The 25,861-nt window shown below is 38.0% G+C and overlaps 1 protein-coding gene across 1 annotated transcript; it reads left to right on the top strand.

Moving 5' to 3' along the window:
* Positions 1 to 5,850: 5,850 nt before the first annotated feature.
* On the top strand, positions 5,851 to 24,257 carry FOXN4 (forkhead box N4). Its single transcript, XM_072415369.1, has 10 exons — positions 5,851 to 6,700; positions 6,846 to 6,919; positions 18,093 to 18,256; positions 18,352 to 18,452; positions 18,545 to 18,655; positions 19,434 to 19,552; positions 19,644 to 19,740; positions 20,391 to 20,598; positions 21,047 to 21,430; positions 22,576 to 24,257. The coding sequence occupies exons 2-10, from the start codon at positions 6,849 to 6,851 to the stop codon at positions 22,824 to 22,826; spliced, it is 1,506 nt and encodes a 501-aa protein (XP_072271470.1). The 5' UTR covers positions 5,851 to 6,700; positions 6,846 to 6,848; the 3' UTR covers positions 22,827 to 24,257.
* The last annotated feature ends 1,604 nt before the right edge of the window (positions 24,258 to 25,861 follow it).

Genomic DNA, 25,861 nt, shown 5'->3' with positions numbered 1-25,861 from the left:
TCTTACCTTTGATATCTTTGATATTCCTTAGCTGTCTGGACCAGTGTTTGCCCAAGACCCCCATTCTGCTTATCTTAACCCCATGGATACCTTGCTCAGTTACTTGACTTCCCCTGTATGACTCCTGGCTCTGTTCAACAGGACTGGATCTCTGCTTGACCGTCCTGTGCCGCGTATATCTGTGGATTCCTTAGGTAATGACCTTGAACTGTCCGGTCTCCCATTTTGTGTTCCTGTCTTGATCCTGTGTGTTCTTTGTGGTTCCCCAGTCTCCTACATTTCAGCTGCTATACCTGTGTACACAAGTCCTGGAGTGTAACTGATTGTTGGGATAGCACATAGCACCTCTTGCAGCAGTCCAGCGCCACTACTATAGCTGAAACATACAGAAGAGACTGTGGTTTCCTTGTTGAAAGGAGGCTAGTAATCTGCCAGAGCCTCACAAATTACTAGGCTCTTTTGGGCACAGTGTTCATACAAAGCACCAATAAGAAATGTGGTCTCTATGGCCAGTGCAAGTGACAAAGCTGATAGATTTAGGAATGCTGGCATTGACATTTGCACCATCACAACCAAGAAGTGTCCCCCTTGGTGTATGTAAGTCTTTGGAATTAAGGCTATAATAAATACAGGCTGGTATTGCAACACCCAATTTCCCATTATTAATGGGAAATTATAGTTTCAATTTTCATTCAACAAATCTTTCAGTTAGTTGTGCAGCTACTCTGTTGCTTTAAGTAAACTTGTTATAAGAGAAATACAGAAACTGGTATTGTAAATCTTGTTTTGAAAATGCTAGCTTTGCAGTAGTCGTGCTTTTTAAGTGGCATCTATACCAAAAACATTTTTGTTAGTTTTAAATAAAGTAAGGAAATGTTATAACCTCTGTATTGCAATCTGTACCCTCCCCTTTGCTGACCAGTTCACATTAACAAGTGGGTAAGGGAATGCCTTTCAATAAGACACCTATTTCAAAGCCATCTGTTTATGGGAGGATTTCCTTTTACACTGAAGCAACTTACCCTCATATATGGTATATAGAGGGAGAAATAACACAGCTTGCAAGCATTTCGTTGCTATAGATCTTTTTGCTATTCAAAACTTATAGATATATGGATAGATAATATATAGATAGATAATAGATATGTTTGGGGGTATGGTCAGTATGTAAGTGCAGCTAGACATGTAAAGCAAGTGCTCCTCTGATCGCCTGCATTAATCCTGACTGCCTATTACATATAGACTCTCCTGTCCACCAAATCCTCTCCTAAGCACTGGGAGACACTGGTGGACCATTGATGCCATGCACTCTTCTGAATCAGCTGTTGTCCCTCAGAAGGTATCCAGAAAAGTTTCATACTTCTCTGCTTCTCTGATCACAATTTTCCACAGATAAGGATGCTGTTGTAAATCACTCTAACATTGTTGAAGAAGGCACAGGTAACCTCCTAACAGCGTGTTCAAAAGATGCAGAAAATTGTTTGCACCAAAATAATGTCGGAGTTGTGGGCCAGCCTGAAGGCAATGAATGGGCCTATCCTGTAGTTTTTGTAAAAAAAAAAATTGCTGGCAAATTAGCAAATAAATAACAAATTGATCTGCTTATGACTTAAAAATGATTGTTTTGGAAAACTGGTAATATTAAAGACTGTGGATTGGGATGTTTTTATATGCTTTTAGGTAAACTGCGGGGTTGTTTAGGATATTAAAGGGTCTGTTCAATTTATCCCATGCAAAACTAGAAGATGGAACACGAGTATCAAGTATTCTTTGACCCTAGACTGGCTCTCAAGTATTCTGAGCCTATTTTATAAATTATACAGCCAGACAAAAATACATTGATGTATGTATACCACCTTTTTCTTGGCTTCTCTTCAGAACTGCAGGAGACTCCGGGTCAAGGGCATCAAGCAGTATAGTATGGTGTAAGCTTCAAGTGCAGACTTAGAGGAGGTGCAGAACACTGTTGGAAGCTTCTGAGTGTCTGGATACTCTACCCCAGGGGTGTCAAACTCTGGCCCCCAACGTCCTTTTTTTGGCCCCCAAAGGAATCCTAAATTTGAACTGCAGCTGGCATTGAAATAGTGCCGCTACTACAATTCCCGGCAACACTCGCATCCGTAGACCAGCGGGCTCTCTGCCCATGCATGGCCTCTCATTGGACTGATAATGTCAGGAATTTAGTAGCAGCACTATGTCAATGAAGAAGGAGTTTCAGCGGCAGGCCACTCAATAAAAATTAGCTTCGCATTGGCCGCGTCTGGCATTTCCAGCACTCCTCCTCAGCTGTACTTTTCCTTGCTACTCCAAGGCATGGACTTGAATAGTTGGATTATAGAAGATATAGATAGATAATAGTAGAATATTGTTATTAGTATTGTTAGCCTGTGCAAAAAGGTTACCATTGACATTTAACTCAGAAGGCTACAAATAGAGAAAGAGGCATAAAGTTTTTTCTTAAATAAAATAAAAAAAAAATTATGCCCCTTTCTCTATTATAAGCTTGTTCTAGATTGAATGTGAAGCAAAACCTCTTTGTTTCTATATGAAAAGGGTTTAAATCTAAAAATGTCCTACATTTTTTCAAAAAATTTCAAGGTTGGCCCGCGACTTTGTTTAAGTTTTTAATTTTGGCCCTCTGTGTATTTGAGTTTGACACCCTTGCTCAGGGTACTGAGTTTGTCACCATAGGAGGGTTCTACCATAAGTACTACTTATAAGTCACAAAATATAAATTGTAAAGGGATAAATAATATATAATAAATAAAGGTTGGTCAGTTTGTTACTGATACAATGAATACATTTTTTCCACATACCAAACCTACCACTCATCAAGGTTTACAGCTACACATACATAATGTGAAAATAATATACCGATAGGTTATATATTCTAAATTATATAAAGTAACACAATATAATCATATCACACACCTCAAACCTACAAACTAATTTTTGTGCTGTATTGATAATACACTGCTTAATCTAACAAATTGTGTGTTCCTAAACCAGTGGTTGCCAACCTTTTGGAGCTCATGGACCACCATGCGCGGGGAGCTGGGCGTCACTGAAAGGGGAAGTGACATCATGATGCTAGAACCCGCCCACGACCAGAGACACAACCCACCGTCCTTAGCCTGCAATGCGTACGGGAGACATAGTCCACGGCTCTGGCCGGTGCGCCCCCCCAAGCGGGATGACTCTCCTGACCCCCGCCAGAGCTGCGGACCACCGAACTTTTCTTGTGGACCACCAGTTGGCGACCGCTGTCCTAAACTATATTTAGTGTACAAAGTATAAATGTGGATCCACTCCTGTTATAAACCAGCAGGAACGATACATTGTGGAATAGTAACATTTAGAAAGATTCTAATTTAGTTTGAGCCAAAGTAAAACTGAATTGTGTTTGGTAAATGATACATTATATATATTGAAGAGTTCAAACATGTATACAGAACACAGCACATAGTGGTTCTTCAGTCTTTTTGGCACCCACAGTACTTCAAAACAATGCCACAGTATGTATAAATATATACAATCACTCCAAACTTACATGTTTTTTTTTGAGTGGTCCAATATTGAGCTATGATGAAAGTTGCCATTGCTGACGTCAATCTCAAACCTAAAACAAGCATGCGGATAACTGCAAGCTGTGTGGCAATTAGATGAGCACTGAGCTGCATACTCATTCCGGGTCAATGATTCAGAAGGTATTAAGGCCTAGGATCAGAACATAATCCAGATGAGAAGATAAAAATGGCAGTTATACAATCTCTCAGTGAAATTTTTTAGTAGATATTAAGGTGAACCTGTGCCTAAATTAAGCAGAAAAATATATGGTTCACATGTCAGGGTAATGGGTGCATAACTGAAACACTTGTTGAGTAGATTTAAATTGTGGTCGTAAAGACATTTATATTGTTTCATATTGTTGTCCCATATTTGGATTGTTTGCCCATTTTTAGCTTTGGCCATTTCAAGCGTTTGCAGCCTTTGGCCCATTTACATTATTACCGACACACAAAATCATATTATACAGCAGATCACAGTAAGAAAAGTAGATTTGGCAAGGGGAAGAAAAAGGTTATCTTTAAGTTAAAGCATAAATGGGCTCAGGACCATAAACAATACCAAAAACAATAGACAAGGTCCACACTGCATGTTATCTCAAGGTTGTATATCCTTCCTTACACACATATTCATACTGGCCAGAGCCATAGACCATTGCTGGGATATTCCAGTATTACTGTGCTGGGGCATAAGAGAGCAGGTAAGCTACTTTACCAATAGGAAGTATCAGAACTTTATCTACTGAGCAGCCTGAGGTTCAGTGGGATGTGCAGCCACTTTAAAACAGAATTTCATAATTAACATAAAAATACCCTTGTGGTGGAGCTACACCCACAGCGCCAAATTATATGTTCATTTTTGTCTAGGAGGAGGTATAAGGTATTTTTACTTATATATATTGTTCGCTTTGCAGCCAATGCATTCCTCTCCAACTCCCCAGATTGTAGGTGGCTCCTTATATCCTCACTTACAGGGCAGTACAACCGGTCCTACATTTAAGTCAATGCAGGAAGGAGTGCCTGGGAAAAGAAGGGACTGCTCACACAAAGAAGGCTGCAGTCAAGGAATAGGGTCATTAAAAGTTTTTTTCCATTCCCCCTATAAAAATGAGAGTCTAACCATTGCAGTGCAAAGCCCATTAAAAAGGTTAGTTTTTTTTTTTTTTTTTACTTCCCCTAAATTAGATGAAAACATCAAATATGATGACCTTTAAGTTACTTCTAACAACTTTCTCTTGTATCTAGGATCTCACAGATGGATAAGTGTCCAGGGATTTTTTGTCACTAGTTGTCAATACAAGCAATACCATAACATATCCATTTTTGTATTGTTGATTTTCTTATCCCTAAAAACAAAATCTATGAAATTATGAAAGTGCACATTTGTGCTAACCCACAGCACCACAACCAATGCTAGTAGCTGTCACTGGAGAAGTATCCTAAAATAACATTAGATTCTTCCAGGCTTGGCTGTTAATTGCAGTGCTGATCCCATTCATTACAGTAAACTGGCCAGTCCACAAATACAGAATAGCGTGCAGCGTCAGTGCATTGACAAAACGTACTGCGGGGAAACACATAAGTGGAAACACCGGAAATTGTTCTTTATTCAGTGTCTGGTATCCCTGTGTATAACACATTGGGTCTTATTTATTAAAGCTCTCCAACGCTGGAGAGGATACACTTTCATCAGCAAAGCTGGAATAGATCTGGTTTAGGATTTAAAACATTTGCTAGCAAATACAAATGACTTTGAAGAAATGCATTCCCAGTTTGCTGGATCACCCAGGTTCACTAATGAAAGTGTATCTTCTCCAGTCGTGGTGGGCTTTATTAAATCAGGACCATTATGTGACACTTAATGACCCACACTACATTACACAGCCTGATTTAGTAAAGCTCTCCCAGAATGGGAAATATATTGTAGGAGAACCTGGGTGATCCAGCAAACATGGTATGGATCTCATAAAATCATTTGACAAATGTTTTCATTTTAGGACCAGATCCATACCAGGTTTGCTGAGAATCTAACTGGAGCTGATCAATGTTTATAAATCGAGGCGATTTCTGCAGCCTTTTTCATCCTGTGCAGCGATCAGTTATGTGATATTCGCCTGCCTAGGCAGTGATGTGAATCCCAGTGAATGTTATTATTATTATTATTAGGTTGGGTGTGCAGACAATAGGTGTTTGTACTTTGTTTTCCCTCTCTCTGGCTGTACGGCGCCTGCTGTCCCTCCCTTTCTCTCCCCATGGTGCTGCCGCCATCTGAGCAGCCTTTTCCCGGGCTAGGACGCGGGCAGAGCGGCGGGCATGGACAGCGCGGGTCAGGCGGGCTCATTGGTTGGCCAACGGCTGTTCGCAGGTTGTGGGGGAGCAGTGAGGACTGAGCAGAGTTATCGGGCTCACACTGCTCCACTGACACCTGCACGGAGCAGCTCCGTCACACCGGACACTACACAGGAGCAACCGGACTACCCCGACCGCACCACTTTCCGCATAACTTTCAAATCTGCAACAAGCCTCAGCTCCCTGGGCACGTACCATCGTCAACGAGGGGTGTTCTGACCCAAGAAGGCAAATGTGCCCGGTGTGAGGACATGCAAGGCGCATTGGGGAAACCTCACTGACACCCCAGGAAGAAGGTTCAGTCTAGGCAGCAGGTGTCCTGTTTCTGACACCCGCCCGCTTGTTTTTTTCTCACTGTACAAAGTGCCATGTCTTAGTAATTAGCCATAACGGGGGCTACATAAACATTAAAATAAGAGCTGCATGCACTTGTACATAACCGAGTCCCCCGGGCACACTAATAAGCAGCTCGGGACCTCAATGCCAGGCTTCCACACAGCATTTCTGGCGAGCACAAAGGCCAGCTTGTTGGGGGCAGAGGGTGGGGGGAGACACGGGGCGAAGAAGGACCACTGACACACCAAGCCAGCATTGCCCTGCTAGTGACCCAGGCGAGCAGTGCGCATGCGTCCACATGGACAGCTCCTGAGAGGGAAATTTAAAAACGGTTTGGGACCAGATAGCCATCTCATTACAAAGAGGAGAGCAGTGCCCAGACACAGAGCTGCTCCAAGCTGCAAATACCCGGCTTCTAAAGGATACATCAGCCTGCCCAGGATTCATAGGTATTCACCAGGATCTCATCTCCATGCATGCACATATCATATATATAACATGGAAAGAGCTGCATATATGTCACCATTCACACATCATCCCATGTCTGATAATAACATATCCATACACATCTAACCATCCCTATTGTTTTTACAGGAGATGATAGACAGCGACATCTCAGGAATAATGGCTGGAATAATCAGGACCACAGAACATAACCAAGATTACAGGTAAGTCCTATGATTGTATGCTACATAGGAACATGTAACACAAATATTGTATTCTACATAGGAACATGTAACACAAATATCCCGGCAGCAAATACAACAATATATAATACAGTATTTTCAGAAACAGCTGTATTGAGGTTACTGTTACCTGTCCGTGCGATTCCCATATTTCAAAACAAAAACAGATTTCATTTTTTTATAATAATAATCTACTGCTAGGTATTTTACTGTTTGGGTATATCAAATTTACTTTTTATATTTTTCTGATCCAGTGAACTTGAATACAAATACAGATATTTTTTTATCAGTACCATTGATCATTTTCCCAGTATGTGATTCTTACATGATTGCTTTTCAGCATGGCATAAACGTCACCATCGCTTCATAGAGATTATCTGGAAATCAGGCTGATTTGTGAAAGCACAATAAAGCGGGTATTGCCGGTAGGAATTAGTACATTCATACCTGTGTATCCTGTACTGGGTAAATGAACAATACATCTGAATAGCTGCTATGTACTAATGGTTGCTATCTAGTAATACTAGATTCAGCACCACACAGGGCTGATTATAGGTTTAGTATACTGATAGGGGTGTAGTTGTCACCCTCTAAAAGTGTCATTTCAGGATCTAGACAACTTGTATATGAGAGTATTTGTGCAAAATAATACATACAATAATGAAAAGACTTTCGCTCTGTGCATACAGTGTAACATGTAGCAATGCTTTCAAAGGATGGGATTTTGTTGTTGCATGAGATACAAATGTGTCTATTTAGGAAGATCTGTAAAAAAGGATTATATAGGGTTCAGGGTGGTAAACGTCTACTCTGTATACTGTGCACGAGTGTGGAAATACAATTTGCTTAGGCTTTTCACCTTAAGTATAATAATAAGTTAAGGGAAGTTCAGTTGATTATTAAGGAAATTAACCAGCACAACTTTTTTACTTATTGGCAAAACATTTAAATTGATATTTGCCATGAAAAAAGAAGAAATATCCATTTGCCTGTTTATATATTTGTGCTTGGTTTGCTGTTTTTACTAATATCGGGTGTAGAGGTAAAATCATTGGTAGGAATTCATTTGAAGACTGTGATCTTAACATCCCCCCTGTGTATCACCCATCCAACATTCCACATATTGATTTCTCAATCTTTTTATAATTTGTACTCAGCTACATTGCTGTAATTTATCTTTAAGACACCCATTTTTTTATTCTCCTATTCAATGTGAACTTTCCTTTATCCATATCAGTTAACATCAATAGGCCTTTCACACATTTATATACAGCTTGTTTGTAAAATAAAGAAGATAGGCAGATTACAATCAAATGAAGTTCATTCGGATTTTCACATTTCCTTTGGGGGGGGTTGTGGATATTAAAGTTTGCATTCTATTAAACTTTTCTAGCATTTCCATTGCAACTGTAATTCATTTTATATGAATACCTTGACTGTGATTTTAATACCAAATAATGTCTGAATGAAGTTAAAAAATTCTGCTAAACAAATTTAGAAATAGTTTTATTTCAGTGCCTAGTTTCTCTGTGCTTTGGGTATGTAGACTATGTAGTGGATTACAGGCTTTCTATTAACGGTGCTTAATATACTCTTTGGTATATTATATAGCTAAATCATATTGCAGGTATGTAATGCTTTATATTTTTATATAATATATTATTTTTTAAATCCACCAATAAATTGGTAATGAGAATGTGTAATGGGGTTGAAACGTTATTGCACCTAAATGTTCACTATGTCTCTTGTCTGTAATTATTTCTATTACTGGGAGTACAGTTTTTCCTTAGGGGTATTCTTTTGTTTTACACTGGTTTGTGTTATTCCTAAATAGCATTCTGTTTTCTGGTGCAAGAAAAAAGTCTTTGTTGAATTAGGTTCTATTATTTATCTTCTTTCCATACCACATATATCTTTGGACATCAGAAAGCAGGATCAGTCTCCAGTCTGGTATATCTTGTGGCCCAAAAACAGGAGTTTTTGTTTCAATATTTTACAAAATGCATACTTCAATTGGTATAGTTTTTTTTTTCTTCGTTATATTATAAACCATTTTGGAGAACGTGACACCAACAGTGGGCTCTGTGATAGTCAGGACAGTTGGGCAGAACTTTGAATTCTTTTTGTCATATTTGGCTTCTGCTGATTCCAAGTGATAAAGGAAACCATCAACAATAAACTTGCCTTTATTCTTGTTAAACTATGATCCTGATTTGGGATGGAGTTGACTTTTAAAGCATACATATTGTTAATGTGCACATACATAAATCTTAATAGTAATAAAACATGTTATGTTTTTAAATCTACAATTCACTTTGGTTGGCATACTTTTAGCCCAGTCCATTAGTACATACAGTTATGTATATGGGTACTGTGCATTCCTTGCATGATATGTAGTTTGTTCTTCAAACCTGTACCCGCATTGTACTACTTTTGCAGTAGTTTTGTGATTGTTCCCTTGAGAGTGGCGTAAATAATGGCAAGTTTTTTCATTAGGGCCTGACAGAGAAAAGAATAGAGCTGTCACTTTGTATGAGTGCTGTTTACACTTGCCCTGTCACCATAGCACATAACGGGGCCCGAACATCGCTGCGGGGTTGCTGTGCAGCCCCACATTACATGGCCAGGAGAATGGCTCCCAATTAAAAGAGAAGGGCTGTGTGAATTTGCCTCTGTGTAGAGATCTCTGGGAGAACATCTCCTGGAGCAGTCAAAGCATATTTAGGGAATGGTTACTCAAGCTTTAAATGATGTCACGGCAGTTTCTGGTAATAAATGCTGTAACAAGCACAACATATCTGATGTTACATGAAAAGGGATCTGCTCTTTGTCCGGCCTCATAAACTTCACTGAAAGAATGAACTGTGATGAAATGCTTGTTCATTCCTATTTACCGATTTAGTCGGAATCCAGTTAATTATAATAGGTCTGAATGATAATTCATTTTGCATGTGTGCTGGTGTATGAACAAGCAGAAACAGACCTTTTAGATGTGCCTTTGCATTACTAATTGTACAACTGTGAAAGAGAGGACTTGTTTGCAAATCTCTGCTTTCATCTTATACTGTTATCCCTAACATTAAAAGTTTCAAGAAGGTGAAAGTGAAAATTCACTTGTCAGAAAGTTCTACTTGAAATAATGTTCATCTAGGCAGATCCAGTAATCATATCTACTGGTTGTAAATACCACATTATGTTCATCTATTGCTTACATTACTACGTCAGTATAGTAGATTTTTATGTGAAACTTCATTTTTTTTTAACATTACAAGGTTTTTAGTAAATCTTTATGCTGTTGTTCCTTGAAATTGAATGTTTCAAATGTGGAAATTTGAAAAAGGTCTGTTGCAAATCTGTTTAAAGCCCAGTTAAAACCAAACATGAACAACTAAATTATATTGATTAATAAAAATTATAAGTCTTGGAACTGGACTTTACCAATTCAAAAATCCATTGTGTATCTGTGCTTATCGGTATCGGTCCATGTATCCATAGAGACAGGACCTCTTATGTCTTTTATTTTACATTAACAGATGGAGGTCCTACAATTTGTTCACCGCCTACTTCTTGTATCTGCAAGCCCCTCCTTATGTACACACATGGTTTCCATTACACGGATGCTGGGAGATCTAGCCTGGCATCTATTATTCTTCCTACTTTGGGTGTCACTTGTTCACATCTGATTATCCGCCCAATATCTGAATTCAGAGATGAGGGGAAATAGCTGGAATCCAGTGTTCAGGCACATTTGGCCCATGAAATAGACATACTGCCCTCTACTTTCTTCTATATATGTTTGTTTCCAATTATCAATGTAGTTTCTATTAGAAATTTTCCTCATTCAGTTTTGGCTTTAGTGGGACTTACTGCAGCATTAGGGATGTTGAAATTGCTGAACTGCTTCCTATAGTATCCTTAAATTATTTTATTTTAAAGCAGGCATTTGTATCATGGAGAAACTTGGGTCATTTATGGCTACCATTAGTCTTTTCTGTATGAAGATGATCGAGTACACTAAGCAACCCTGTTATTTATAAAGATAAAGCTACATACACACTTCCAATTATTATCGTTGGAAAACGAACGACGAACGTTCATGCACGATATATATGAACGATCGTATAGCACCGATCCTGCACATAGAGTTAACGACACGATCGTTCGTAGATATTGTACACACAATAGATACGATCGTTTGAGCGATAGAGGAACTATGTGCACGACAGGAAAGTGACGGACGTTCGTTCATCACGCATGCTCTGAACATGGACGATCAACGAACGACCGTACACACGAACGATGGTCAACGATCGTCGTCCAATCCGATCCGTCGGTCCGGTCGTTCGTTTCCAGCGACTTTCCTCGTTCGTCGGCGTCGTTGGTTACTTTTTTACGAACGATTTTTTGCCCAATCGATCGTTCGTCGTTCGATTGGAACGATAAAAATTGGAAGTGTGTACGCACCTTAAGTTGCAGACTGATAGGCTTGCACTGATAAAAGCACAATTGTAGCATTACCGTTTAGTCCTAATCAGTCCTTTAAAATGCTGCTTTGCCTAAGTTCAGGTACCACAAGGTGCATTATCTTACCTTTAATAACTTTAATTTCTCTTCTGTGTTGTCACTGACACTAAAGATAACATATACCCTTCTAGAACAAAGCAGATACTTGCCTGTAGTCGCATTAATCCTTTAGTCACCTCAGCAGCTGAATTTTAATGTAAGGGCCCGTTCACACCAAAGCAAGCCATTGCAGTACTATGTGTGCCACAATAATGAGCATTGCATAAGGCAAGGCTAATAGTAGAGGCCTTGTGCTACCTGATTTAATGCTGACCATACAAGTAACAATAAATGATTGACCTAGATTCATAGAATGATGTGTTTTAAAAGATTTTTCACATTTTTCATTTTTTCACCTAAAACTGTTGTTTGATGCATAAAGAAAATAATTATTTGATCAAATTGGATAAGATTTTCCCTTTCTTCTGATGGTAGGTGAGCTTTTTTCTAACCAATCCCCTATTACGGTTTTACTTTGTTCCTATGAGCTTGAATATTTCACGCTTTGGGTCAGTTTTTCCCACTTTCCCTTCTACTAGTCAAATTGGGGGCCTAAGGGAATGCTCAATGGGTTTTCTGATACATAACAGGAAAACAAGCACATTGTTGTTTTTACAGCTGGACAGTACTTTATTTTTAAACATTTATATAGGTAGTTGTGTTAGTGTTTGTACAAATATATGATTTAAAGAGAACTGTGTGAAAAAGTCATGCAAGATCTAAATGTTCAGTCAAACTAATATATTTAAGTCTAACTTTTGACATTTTTCCTTTTGATTTTGTCCTTTTATGTAGCCCTACCTACATAGTAACTATATACATAGTCTGATGCCCGGCATGTGCCAGTGGGTCAGAGGTGCGGTAAAGTCTGGGGGCGCGTTTAGATCTATGCACTGTGTAACAAACTCCTATGCAGCCTATTAATTTGTATAGACTGTCATCGCACTACAACAAAGTGAAAATTTGCACTCTATTGTGTGATGCTATCCACTGTGGTGTTTCATTTACATTGACATACATTTTGAAAGATTTTATTATAAAACATTTTAATATCTATTTTTGGTGTCCCTTCCTCCCCACATAACAAAGTTTTATTACCTGCTGATTCTGGCAATAGATTTTCTGGTTTTCACGTCTTTTCAGGGTGATAAGTATGTTCATATTGCAGTCTATGAGTGGCATTACCACAGCAGTTTTTTGTCTCTCTTTTCCTGTAACATATTTTTGCATCTGTTACATCTATCCTTATGCAATGCAAATACCTATCAATCCTTCCAGAAATCCAGAACTCCAGTGTTCTGCAGTTCTCTGTGTTATCAAAAGAAGCCTACTCTGTTGTATCAGATTGTTCCCTTGGACCACATAAAACCTTAACTCTTCTTTTGCAAAGGGGAAAGTTTGTCATTCCACAACAGGGAATCGAGAGCACAGTGTATTTCTGCCAGGATGAACACATATATTTCTTTACCTGCATAAGGGCTAAATATGGGGAAATGTGCCTTTATTTCATAGGTGTACTCCAAATTGTTTTACAGTTTTTCCTGTCTACCGTTTCAAACATCTTTTTTAAATGAAAAAAAGATAATGGCATTATTGCAAATTAACCTTCCAGCACTGCCCAATCAGGGCCGTCAGTCACTGCATCCCAGCCACCATTTCTTTTTCAGCTACTTCTGGGTCCCCAATTGTCATTGTCAATGATTGGGTAGCCTCTGTTGATAAACCACCTGTACAAACACACAGAAGTTACCGTGTCCCCAACATATGGTTGTATACTCCATCTTACAGTTGTCCAGAGCCAGATATGTATTGCAATGTGCATGCATCATAAAGGAACTAAAAAGGAGATGCAGAAAACAACTTTACATAACTATTCTACATATGTATTCTGTCAGAACTCTACTACTACTAAGTAGTTTTGTTTAGATCACGGTGTCCAACCTTCGGCCCGTGGGCCACATCTGGCCCGTGAAGCGGTCAGATTCGGCCCTCTACTCATTCCCCCTCTGTTCTTCTTGTTTTGCAGGGTATGGGGCATGCTCAGTGTGAGCTCTGTGAGAGCGGGCGTGTCCTATAGACCTGGCAAATAGCTGTGCTGCTCACCACCCACCTTGTGAGAAAATCCCAGCAGCAGCATGAGAGCTGTGTCTGTGTCCATGCAGCTGTCATTATCCCTATGTATAAACCTTTATATCTCTTACACTGAGTGTCATAGAAATGTGAAATTTTCAGGGTACACAGGGGACCCCGAGAGCTGATAGTAACCTAAATTTGAGCCCCCTAAACATAAGTTGCCAGATACAGGGTCAAAATTTGACCGACAATCAGGGATATTTTCCCATTAAGGAGGGCTGTCATGCTACCCTCTCACACATTGCTATCCCCTTACTCTCTATGAACCTCAATTTCTCTGTAAGAAAAGGAAAATGTAACTGCAAGTACAGGACTCTTTTGGATAATTCCCGCTAAAATTTCATCACTATGGCGCCATTAAAACATACCAAAAACTATACCTGTCAGCCCGTGCTACCCTGTCACACATAGCTGACCACTTACCTTCTGTAAACTCCAATTTCTCTTTACCAATAGAGAAAGGGAAATGTAGGATAAGTGGGGACTTTTGTGGCTCCCCACCACTAAAATGTATCATACCATGGTGCCCCGTCACATATAAATGTCCGCTTAGTTCTTTGAACCCCAATTTCTTCTAAAAAGGGAGCGGTAGGTATATATATATGATAAGTTGGGGACTCTTGAGGCTAACTCCCCCTAAAATGTTATTGTTGCAGCGCTATCACAAGAAACAAAAACTTTACCTGTCATACCGTGCTACCCTGTTACACATATCTGACAGGGAGTTAAAGGAACACCCTTTGAACAGAAGAACGATTTGGCTTCTAAGTTAGATATACTTAGAAATTTATATTTCTACCCAAGGCTACCCTGTCCACAGGTTGAGTAGGCATTTTCACCTCTTTACAAAAGTGTCACCCTGCTAAGGGAAGTACAAAAAATGGATCCACTGGCAGGATTATTGGGTAATAAAATGGTGTTACATGGGTGAAAAACAAAGACTACAATTTTAGTGATAGCCTGCATATTATACTTCATTTTTGATTCTTCAAAATGTAAAAATAAAGGTTGAAAGCACCCCTTGTATGATTATTTGGTTGTCCCAATCTTGTAACTCTTGCTACACAGATTTGAAATTCTGGTGCAGGCCCGTTTTATGTAATATTTTACATGTTTATTGGAATACTATTCTCATTAGACAAGAAGTATAGAGGTGTGTTTGTGGTACGGTGTGCATGCTCTGTGTTCTTATGTGATTAAGCCAAAGATGCCAAACTAATAGATGAGTTCTGAAGCTTTGGACTTACATCAGATTGGGACACTATATTTAAGTGCAACCTATTCTTTCCTGTAGTAAGTATCTTAGTTTGTCCTCACAAATTTGAACTACATGCAGCAATGTGGTTTTACCTAATTGAATTGCTTGGTGTAATTTAGCTGGATTTGGTGCATTTTGGTCATATGTCATTTAGGGTTAATTTCAGATGTGCAGGAGGTAGTTTGCCACAACCACTCCGATTCAACTGAATGGGAGCAGTTGGGAACCATTTTGGTCATGTGTTTGCATACAGTTGCAATGTGATTTTTGAAAGCATCTTGTTACTTCATACTACATGGTTGCTTTTCCTCCTTGGAAGGAAGAACCGCACTGCAAACACAAGAGCATTTCATGTCAATGCGTTGACCTGCAGTATGGTTTACCATAGCAATTTACTATACACTTGAGAGCAGTTAACCCCCAACTTAGACTGCACATGTCAAAGAGCCTTAAGTGATTTTCTTTTTAGACAAATTTTCTCTAGTGGAGCACAGGATAACTAAAATACCTGACAAGAGTTTGTCTCTGGCCAAAATCCCTTCCCACTCTATTCAAAACTAAAAACATACGCTTTAAATAGAAAATTAATTTGATTATTTTCATTACATTGATTGTAAGCTTTGGTATATATATATATATATATATATATATCTATATAAAATTGGATCATTTTGTATTTAGTGAATGGGACTGTCTATATATGATTGAATTACTTTTTAGTAAATAGTTTGATAGTGCCACCTATTTCACAAATTGTTAACTGTGCTAATTTTGTTCAAACAGGTATAAAAAAGATAAAATAATAATATAAAAAATGACTGTCCAAATTCACTTAGAAGCCATTACGACTTCTCCCGATTAAAAATATTTTTGTTACATTACTATTGGCAGCAGAATGTTTAAATGTTGCTATGGCCAACTGCAAATATTTATGTCTTTTACATAGCCTGCTTTTATAGTATAAATGCTGATATTGGTTTGGTTTCTGTAACTGGGCTATATATATATATATATATATATATATATATATATATATTTACTGGCTATTCATCTACAGAAAACCACTAGGAACAGATTTCTATCAGACTGACGGTCTCTAACTGACACAAAGAATGATGTGACTATGGAAATGGCTTTAGTAACCTTACTGTACCCTAACTAGTTAGATCTCTGCAGGGAGGCCAGTACAATGCTATGCTGAATTTGCACATTGACTTTTTTAAACATTATGTATTAACATCAATGAAAACGAAACACAGCAGCCCATAGCAGTAAGTCAGAATTGATATTACTAAACCCAGATAAATTTGTAATAGGTGGCTGTTAGTTTAATTTGTATGTCAATCTTTGTTGAGATGAACCTCTATAGGCATATGTCGGATTATAGAAAAGCTGTAGAATGTATATAGTATAACATGCCCTGCCTTTTGCCTTTTATTCTGATAAATGCATCAATTTTCCCTGGAGGGATTACGCTGCAAGTACAAACAATAAAAATCATTGGTGGAACATTACAGAAGGACTGGTTAACCAAACCTGCAAGGCAGCTGATATGAGCAGCAAATTGGCATAATGAGATTATAGAAGCAATAGTAAAGGGAAAACAGCTTTATTAAGTAATTTTGTGATCATGTGAGCTCTACAGTGCCCCGTTATATGTTAACAATGTTTAATAATGCTTTACAGCCCTAGAAGGAGGTTTGCCACATGACAGGAGGTATTCGCAGAGGGTTTTGACTCTTCACACCACTCATCCGACCTTTCGATTCAAAATAAGAAAAATCACGAGCTCCCTCTTTCAGGCCAGTAGGCACCAGGCGGGTGGCAGATGGCACGTTTTTGTGCGTTACTTGTCTGCTGTCATTCAGCTAGATTAATGCAGGGTCTGTAGAGAGGGGTAAAGAAGAGGGGGAGGATGATGAAAAAGAGAAACAATTAACCTAAAAACAAAACAATAGAGACACGTGTCAGTCGGCTCTAGCCGTTTGTGGACACAATGGGCAATCATTCAATAACAGAACCAACTGTTGCAAAGCAGCCAGGCCTTCCCAGCTTTCAAATGATGTTGTTTGATCTAGTTTGTTTATGATTCAGCCAATGGCAGCGCAGGAATAAAGGTCAGCTGTGCTCTCTCCCTTACACTACAGCCTTTTTTGACTTTGAAATGGCAAAAAGGGATATTATGTTTAGGAAGAGAACTCAGGCTACAAAACCTGATCACAATCCAATCTAAAATGTTCAGGCTGGCATTATGTGACCTAGAGGAGGCAGAAGGAGGTTAGGAGATTTGTCTTACCTTATTGTTCTATTCATGTTCTCTATGTTTAATGACTTTTTAAATTAAGGTGGTATAGTCATGTTTTTTTGTATAAATGTAACAATAAAAGTGATCATGTTCAGATGTGTTTTGTTAATTTATGATGAATTTGTTTTGTTATACAGTAATCAGCACTAATATTTTATTGTCAATGCTTTCTACTGAAAGTTTAAATCTAAAAGTATATATGAATCTAAAAATACAGATTTAAAAGAAAGATTGAAATTCAGGTTTCCTTATATATTACAATATGCTGCTTATGTATTCACAATACAATTCATATTAACAGAGAATTTGTCAACGGTGTATTGAATTCTTTAAGAGGCAGGTTTCCTGGGGGTAGACAAATATTAAATAATACATATACAGAAAATCATTTAAACATGTACAGCAGATTCAATGTGTTTTATAGTAAAAGGTAATACTCCTATACTTCCCAGGGCTGGTATCGGACGAGAATCTGTCCTAGCAGGTCCATGATCGGCGAGCGACAAACTAACAAAATGCAAGTGAAGAAGAGAGGGAGCAGTGGGGTGCCTCTCGCTCGTTCTCCCCCTCCCCTCTCCATAGAGCAGAATGGTGCTGTATGTACAGTGCTCATTCATGCATCTTTCAGTCTTTTGTCGTCACCCTCAAAACGGCAGAAATCAAGCACATGTATGTAGCCTTACACACACGTTGAATAATTCCAACGACAAAGGACTGAACGACCGCTGTGCATACAGCACCGTTCTCTATAGAGAGGGGAGAAAGGGGAAATAACCCACCACTATGCTAAACCAGAATGTCAATATCTGCCCATTGTTCACAGACATATTTTTATCACCCTAATTGTTTTGTTTCATTTCAGTATTTTTCCTAATGTATTATTCTAATGCCTGCAGACTTACGGCTTCAGACACTTCACAAATGCGAGATGATGACCTTCCTAACGACTTACAGTCCTTGTCATGGCTTACCTCTGTGGATGTACCCAGGTTACAGCAGATGACCAATAACAGGATGGAGTACAGCCTTCCTTCACAGAACTCCCTCATACAACAAGCAGGTATAAAGAGTGCCACATTAGTAAAATCTAATCCTGTTGTGGTAAATGGCGCCTGTTGTGTGACTTTTTATGTTTTTTTTTTTTTTTTTACCTAGGTCAGTTGGCCAGCACTGTGCCTGGACAGATGATTCATATACCTGCGAGCTTGCAGCAAAGCATTCTAGGTCTTAATACCATGAATTCACATGGATCCAGTGTAAGTGGTGATATTTCACATCTGCCTTCAAACAATGTGATTTAAAATGTGATTTGTATGTGCGTAGTTGCTTATACTTTATTTTTCATTAGATAAACCAGTTCAATTTAAGTGGACATCTGTCTCCTGGTATTCAACCCCAGCAGTCTCTTTATCAGCCCCATTCTCAACAAATCTATGCACTTTCCCAAGGCTCTCAGCAGGTACGTTATTTCACTTCAATACATGAAGATTTAGGATAACTCATTATACAGAATTTACTATTGTGGGGCAGATGTTTTACAATGTGCATGCTCTTGGACTGTAATTTTTATCCTTGCTTCATTATACTTCAGCTTCATTATGAATCACTGACCTAGAATTAGCATATTTTTATCAGGTGTCCCATCTCCTGTATGCAGCCCCAATGTTTTAATCCAACTGCTTCCATGTAATGACTTTCCAGACCCTGAAATACCCCTTTTCATCCTGTTTGTCCAGCTGACATATTGTTAATACCTTTTCTAGTTCATTCATGGCTATATGTTTTTGCAGAGGTTATTACAGGCACACAGTTTTTTTTATTAGGACTATATTACATCTTTGTGGTGTGTTAACATACATTGGGTGAAAGCGTGCATGTCCATTTTTTGATTTGTCAACATGCATTAAAGGGAATGGCAGTGCATGTCAATCATAGCAGATGCTTAGTTATGAAGCCAGACTGCACTGCCGTATTTTTTAATAGTACCCCAATGCAATAAAGCAGTTAACCCCTGTGCCTCATTCATGTTGTCCTACATATTGCTTATTAATGCACAACATAGGTCCAAATGGGCCCTTACGGTTTCCACCTATTATCTATGATCTGTGCATTGATAGTTTTGGTCAGCAGGTTTCATTATTTCAGAATATTGTACAACAAAAATATCAATACATTTGGCTTTATATTGAGATTTTGAATAAAAATAAAATGCTTAATGTATATATTTTTTGCACTAGTGTTCTGGGACGATGTTTAGTGGCTCCTACAGAGCACAACCATATGCTCAGGCACGCCTGCCTCATACTGCACAGGACCTGCATCCTAAAAACTACCCCAAGCCTATCTATTCATACAGGTGAGTAAACGTCCTATTGTTTTTCACAGAAGGATAATCATCAATTTGTCCACTTTGTACTTATTCAACTACCCTTTTGTTTTTGTAACAGTTGCCTTATTGCAATGGCCTTAAAAAATAGCAAGACTGGCAGCCTGCCTGTAAGCGAAATCTACAGTTTCATGAAGGAACACTTTCCCTATTTCAAGGTATGGCAGTCTAACTAAACAACAGTGGTTTCAAAAATGTGTTTCTGGTGTCATATTAATAAGGCTGTGTGTCATTATTAAAACAGTTCATGTTTTTCTCAAACACTGTTTAACACAATAGGCCTACATTGTTTTAAAATTGTGTGCAGACAAGCTTTTTTCAATATGTACCTCCAGTACAAGTATGTACTACCGAGATTGATTTACTAAAGACGTGAAGAATGTTCTCTTTGAAAGGGGATTTTTCACTTTGCTTGTGAATGTGATTAATTCCTTACAAAGAAGACTCATGTAGGGGCAGGAAAAATAAAAATACAGCATCTTTGTACACGATTGCATAGTTGAACTCATCAAAGCTGTACCCATTCCCTAACCTAAGGGGAAAATTCCCTTTCAGAGTTGCTAAGTTAGGTTACCTTCAGAATGAGTAACCTAAGCTCTATCAAAAAATCATTCCCAATGTGTATGAATGAAATAATAATTGTTCTCACCAACCATTTTTTTTGGCGATGGCAATTTATTTTTAATTTATTAATTAGCCATACTAAGTGGGTGGTAGATTCTTTGTTTTGGATGTCTATTTTTAAATGTTATGCTATTTGCAGACAGATAATTTACTCTATTAACACAGCCATTGTACCTAATTTCAGACAGCACCAGATGGCTGGAAAAACTCAGTCAGGCACAATCTGTCCCTCAACAAATGCTTTGAAAAGGTAGAGAACAAGCTGAGTGGATCCTCCCGCAAGGGATGTCTCTGGGCATTAAACCCAGCTAAAATTGACAAAATGGAAGAGGAGATGCAGAAGTGGAAGAGGAAGGATCTACCTGCAATTCGCAGGAGTATGGCTAACCCAGGTGAGGACATACACAACAGGTCATTTGGATAAAACAGCTTTAATATAGAATATTAGTACACAGTTCTCTAAATTGATGGTGATTGTGCATGTGTTTCCCATACTCGCTCTTCCAGCCTCCCTCAGTGGAAATCAATAGCTGTAATCTGAAATAATATCAGATAATAGATCACCGTCGACACTAAAGGGAACCAAATATAGTTCTTGCAGCAGGGTACCTCCAACTTGTCCTCCTTTCTGACCATACAGCAACCTATCTATATAGCATTCCTAAAACCATCACCCAATACGATAGGATCAATGCTAACTATATTGTGCAAGCATTTACTGATATCTGTAGGCATTTTTATTTCTAATAACTTTAGACCTTAATACACATTATTTGTTTTAAATCTGGGTTTTGGTTACACTGTTTCACCCTATATTTATATATTTGTCTTTTTATGTAGATGAACTGGATAAACTGATTATGGACAGACCTGAAAACTGCAAAGCTCCAAGCAAGATAACAGCCCCAGAAACGCCAACAATGACAAACATTGGGGGCATTCCTGGAAGAGTGCCTATTACTCAACTACAGTCTCAGCCAGTCATGACATTATCCTTACAGTCCATACCTTTACATCATCAAATTCAGACACAGGCAAGAATAGCAGCAAGTTCTCCTGCTCCAGCCCAAAGTCCTCCACTCCATGTGGTGCCACAGATGACACAGAGCCCACTGCACCAGCATGTAATAGGCAGAGGGTCATCTGACTTCCTCGGCTTTACCTCAGACATGAACACAGAGGTGGACTCACTTGATCCCAGCATCATGGATTTTGCTTTACAAGGTAAGGTAACGTGAAAAGGTTGTGAGGACAGATTACAGAGATATGTATGGATATATATATTTAATAGTAGTCATACTTAAAATTGGACCGCTAACTATGTGAATCCCAAAAACAATATATATTTTCTAAAAAAGATTGCCCCTATTTAATTGTTTAGAAGTGACCAAATGGCTTTTAGGGAGAGGCACATTACATGATGGAGGAGGCGACACCAGCTGATGGGTTAGGTGGAGACCTTAATACATACATTGCAACACATTGCCATTTAGCCCTGAATGTGCAAATTGATTGTGTCCCTTTAGCATTCCCTGAGAGTATTGTGCTGGGAGTATTAATTTACATTTTCAAGACAGGAAGTGGTTGAATATTCATTTGCTAGCTGTCAGTTTTTGGAAGTACAGTGGTACCTTGGTATAAGTCCTTAATCTGTTCCAGTCCAAACAGGACTTATACCAAACAGATTTTTCCCATAAGAAACAAAAGAAAAATGATTAATCCGTTCCCATGAAAAAAAAAATCTTTTGTTATTGGGATATTATGCATTTATGGGGCTGTATGAAATAATTTAAACACTGGTTAATACTAAAATACATAAATACAAAAGCAATTAGATGAAATAAATGAAAACGTAACCTCACTTTACCATACTGAGAAGAGTTGAGTGCCTACTAGGATGGTGCTGGGAAGGGAGGAGGAGGAGATGTTATGTATATCACAGAGAGTTATAGCGCGGGTTGTTCACTGAATGGTAACAACTGGCGTACTGACGCTTGTGGGCAGTCGTGGCTTTGTCTGGAGAGAGGTAAATAAGGGTAGCGTGCGGTGTTGCGACTCATTTTGACCCATACAAGTTCAAGTACAAAGGTTGAAAACCAAGCATTGGTTGTTTAACAAGCAAAATTTTTCGTGTCCAAAAAGGACACTTATACCAAGAACTTATACCAAGTTAGACTTATTCCAAAGCAAATTTATACCAAGGTACCACTGTAATTTCAATCTGACTGGTTGCTATGTGGCAGCAAATGTAGTTGTTAGTTTAGGTACTTTGATCAATGAACAGGGCTCACTGTGCACACTAGCAACTTACAGCTGATAATTGTATTCATATAATAATAATTATATATTTATTTATATTTGTTTTCAAGGTAATATATGGGAAGACATGAAGGATGAAAGCTTTAATCTGGACACACTCGCTGCATTTAGCAACTCCCCCATTCAGTTATCAGACTGTGACCTGGGAACCATTGGTCTGACACCAGTATCTAGTAGTAGTGACCATTCCTTCACAGACTTCCAAGTGACCAGCCTGTATACCACGTATGCAAATATGGACAATGTGACTCCTTCCCAGTGTGCGGCAGGACAAGGCAACAAACCCATTGCTTTGTTATAGGTCTACTGCAGATGACAAATGCACCAGAAAAAAATCACTGAAGCAGACTGTGAACAGGTTCAACTACTAAACATTAAAATGAGGAATCAATATGTGCACTCACTTTTTTTCTTGCATATTTCATATGCTGCCTAATATATTATACATTATCTTTTTTTTTTTTTTACCATCTATCAGCCATTCAGATTTAAAAAATGGGCAAGTTGTACAGAATCTCTGAAACAAATGAGAAACAGTTTATTTTCCAGGATATACGGTACAATAGAATGTTTCTGGTGGTCTCTGCACATCCAGATTTCTGACATGAAATTTCAAGCTGCACTGAACTCAATATGGTTAAATGTTGACAATAGAATAGAAAGAACTGGGACTTCAATAGCATTCAAAATATTATGATTTTTTAAAATTTAGTTTTCTGTCAAGGAGCCAATAGAACATGTTGCACATCAGTTGTGATTCATTTCTGACAATGTCCAAATTCATACTTTGTGACTCCATTTTACCTAATGATACAATAATGTTAATTACTGTCTGTGTGTCCAGCTTTACTATTAAGGTTTTTTTAGTTTGTAAGTTTGTCATTACAGCTGGAAGAACTTATCTCTTGGCTGGTTTGTTTCCACCAAGTGAGAGAAATCCAGGAAACACTAAAACAATTTATGAGAAGGGGAAAATGCACCAATGAAATATATAGGCATACATTCTTAGTCCATGTCTATAGAGAAGTTGCCTCAGCATGCAGTAGAAAACAGAATATTCATCTTATTTAAATACTAAACATTTGATTTTCCATGAAAATTAGGCCTTGAAATGCATATAGAGAACTCATCTTTACTGCTCAGGGATTGTTTTTTATCTGAGTAAAAACACAAACACTTTTTATCAACTTTTGCAGAGTTTAACAAAGCCTGAACACACTCATTAGCCTGCATATAGGAATCCGATTTTAACATTAAATTGTACCTTTTTCATTTTTTTTATTTAGACCACTGTCATGAGCACAACATTAGAGCTTTGAGCCGTACAATAACAACAGTCATTTAACTACAAATGATGCACTACTTTCATGTTTACAGTTATAAATGGAATTACCTCATATTGTCCTCGGACAGTATTTTGGGGTATTTTACTGTCCTGCTACACAGTTAATAAGTCATGACAGGAAGAGCATTATGTAGCCATATATACTCAAGTTTTTCCCTCAAAATGCTATTATAAAAAAACATTGGGTCACACTTGTCCTCATATTAGGTGTGTAACAAATTCTTGAAGTCAAAGATAAAATACATGAGTTTGTTACGCACCTTACATGAGGACACAGAGCCATCTATTGGTGGCCAACAATAATGCACTTTCATTTCATATTTAAGAGCAAGTGACCCATCATAAGCAACCGAAAAGTACACAATACCTTATTCTGGAAAAAAAAAAAAGGGGGGGGGGGGGGGGATTAAGAAACTGCACCTATGTGATTTTGATTTATTTAATCTTATAAAAAAATGTTTTAAAAAATACTACCCCATTGATCTATTTATTCACTTTTAATTTTTTGCCATTTCTATTGGTTACGGTTTTAAATTTTGGTGTTGATGGCCACATTTTATGCTCTAAGCTTTCACTCGCATTAAAGCCCTTTCCTGTATTTTCGGGTAAAAATAAGTGCTATGGTTTAGATTTGGGTCAGTTTATTTTTAAGCATATATGGTATAAAAGGTGAATTAAGGGGCTTACTATTTCAGTGTAAACAAGAACTCTGGGTAAACAGCTAAATACATTTTTGAAGTGCATATATGCAATCTATTTAGGCTGCCACAGAAATTGGCATTTATTCGGTCATGTTACACGACAATGCTAGGCTGCAAAGCCAAGGAAGTGAATACCTTATTTACTGGTGCAGCTTCTAGTGTCACCTTTCTTCCTCCAGCTTGCTCATTAGAATAGATCTTCATTTTCTTCCCTGGCCATTGAATGGCTAACGGAGACAAGCTCAACTAGGAAACAACAGTCTGGCAACATTTTGACCAAGGAATGTCTAAACAAAATTACAAACCATTTAGGCATGAAAACATTACACATACCTGTATTTTGGCTGTATAATCTGTTTGCAGGTCTGCTTTAATGTTCTTTATAATACTGTGACTTGTTTTGTATCATTATCCAAATCACTGTACATTGTTTAGTTACCAACTGTTCCTCAGCCTCATTTGTAGGTTAGTAGAATAGGGTGCATTTTTTACATGTTGTGTTTTTTATATGTAATAATATTGTACTAGGCAGTATTATCTGTAAATTTATTTATATTTATTATTTTAAACAGACGTCTGTAAATTAAGCAGTTAATTATTTTTGTTACATGTCTCTTCAGTTCTTTATTTAGTAAAGACCTCATTTAAAATAAGTCATGTCTATTTTATTAATTTATTATCACATTCATTAAAATGATAATTACTACCTCCTATTCGGTTGGGCAGCAATTTCAAATAGGGAAGAGCTTGTTGTGTGGCCAGACAAAATAAAACTTAAACATGTCTTACAAAAATTGCTGCCCCACCTGAATTTTAGGATTGAAACTCACAATATTCTAAAGCATTTTACATTGATCACCCCTACACTAGTTTACAGTATAATCTAATGTGAAAATAGTCATTATTATTTCATAATTATTAAACAGTGTTTATTTAGCGCCAACATATTAGGCAGAGCTGTACATTAAATGGGGATTGCAAATGACAGACAGATACAAACAGTGACACAGGAGGATGAGAGGACCCTGCCCAAAAGAGCTTACCATTTAAAAGATCTCCACATGTTATGTATTGTTGAGAAGCCTATGATAAGTTAGGAAAAGCTATAGGGTACATAATACTGGGTCATCAGTTCATCAAACGGTAACACTGGTAATTACTTCAATCCATCATACCTATTAATATTGTTTTACATACCGGTATATATTACTCCAAGAAAAAATAAAAAAGCAACTGTAGGCCAGCCCGGGATAACACTTTTAAATATCAGCATGTTTCTGTTTTGTTGAA

This window comes from Pyxicephalus adspersus, chromosome 6, assembly GCF_032062135.1.
Source record: "Pyxicephalus adspersus chromosome 6, UCB_Pads_2.0, whole genome shotgun sequence".
Lineage (NCBI taxonomy): Eukaryota > Metazoa > Chordata > Amphibia > Anura > Pyxicephalidae > Pyxicephalus > Pyxicephalus adspersus.
The sequence above is the reverse complement of the archived record's forward strand: the minus strand, read 5'-3'. Positions and strand labels throughout refer to the sequence as shown.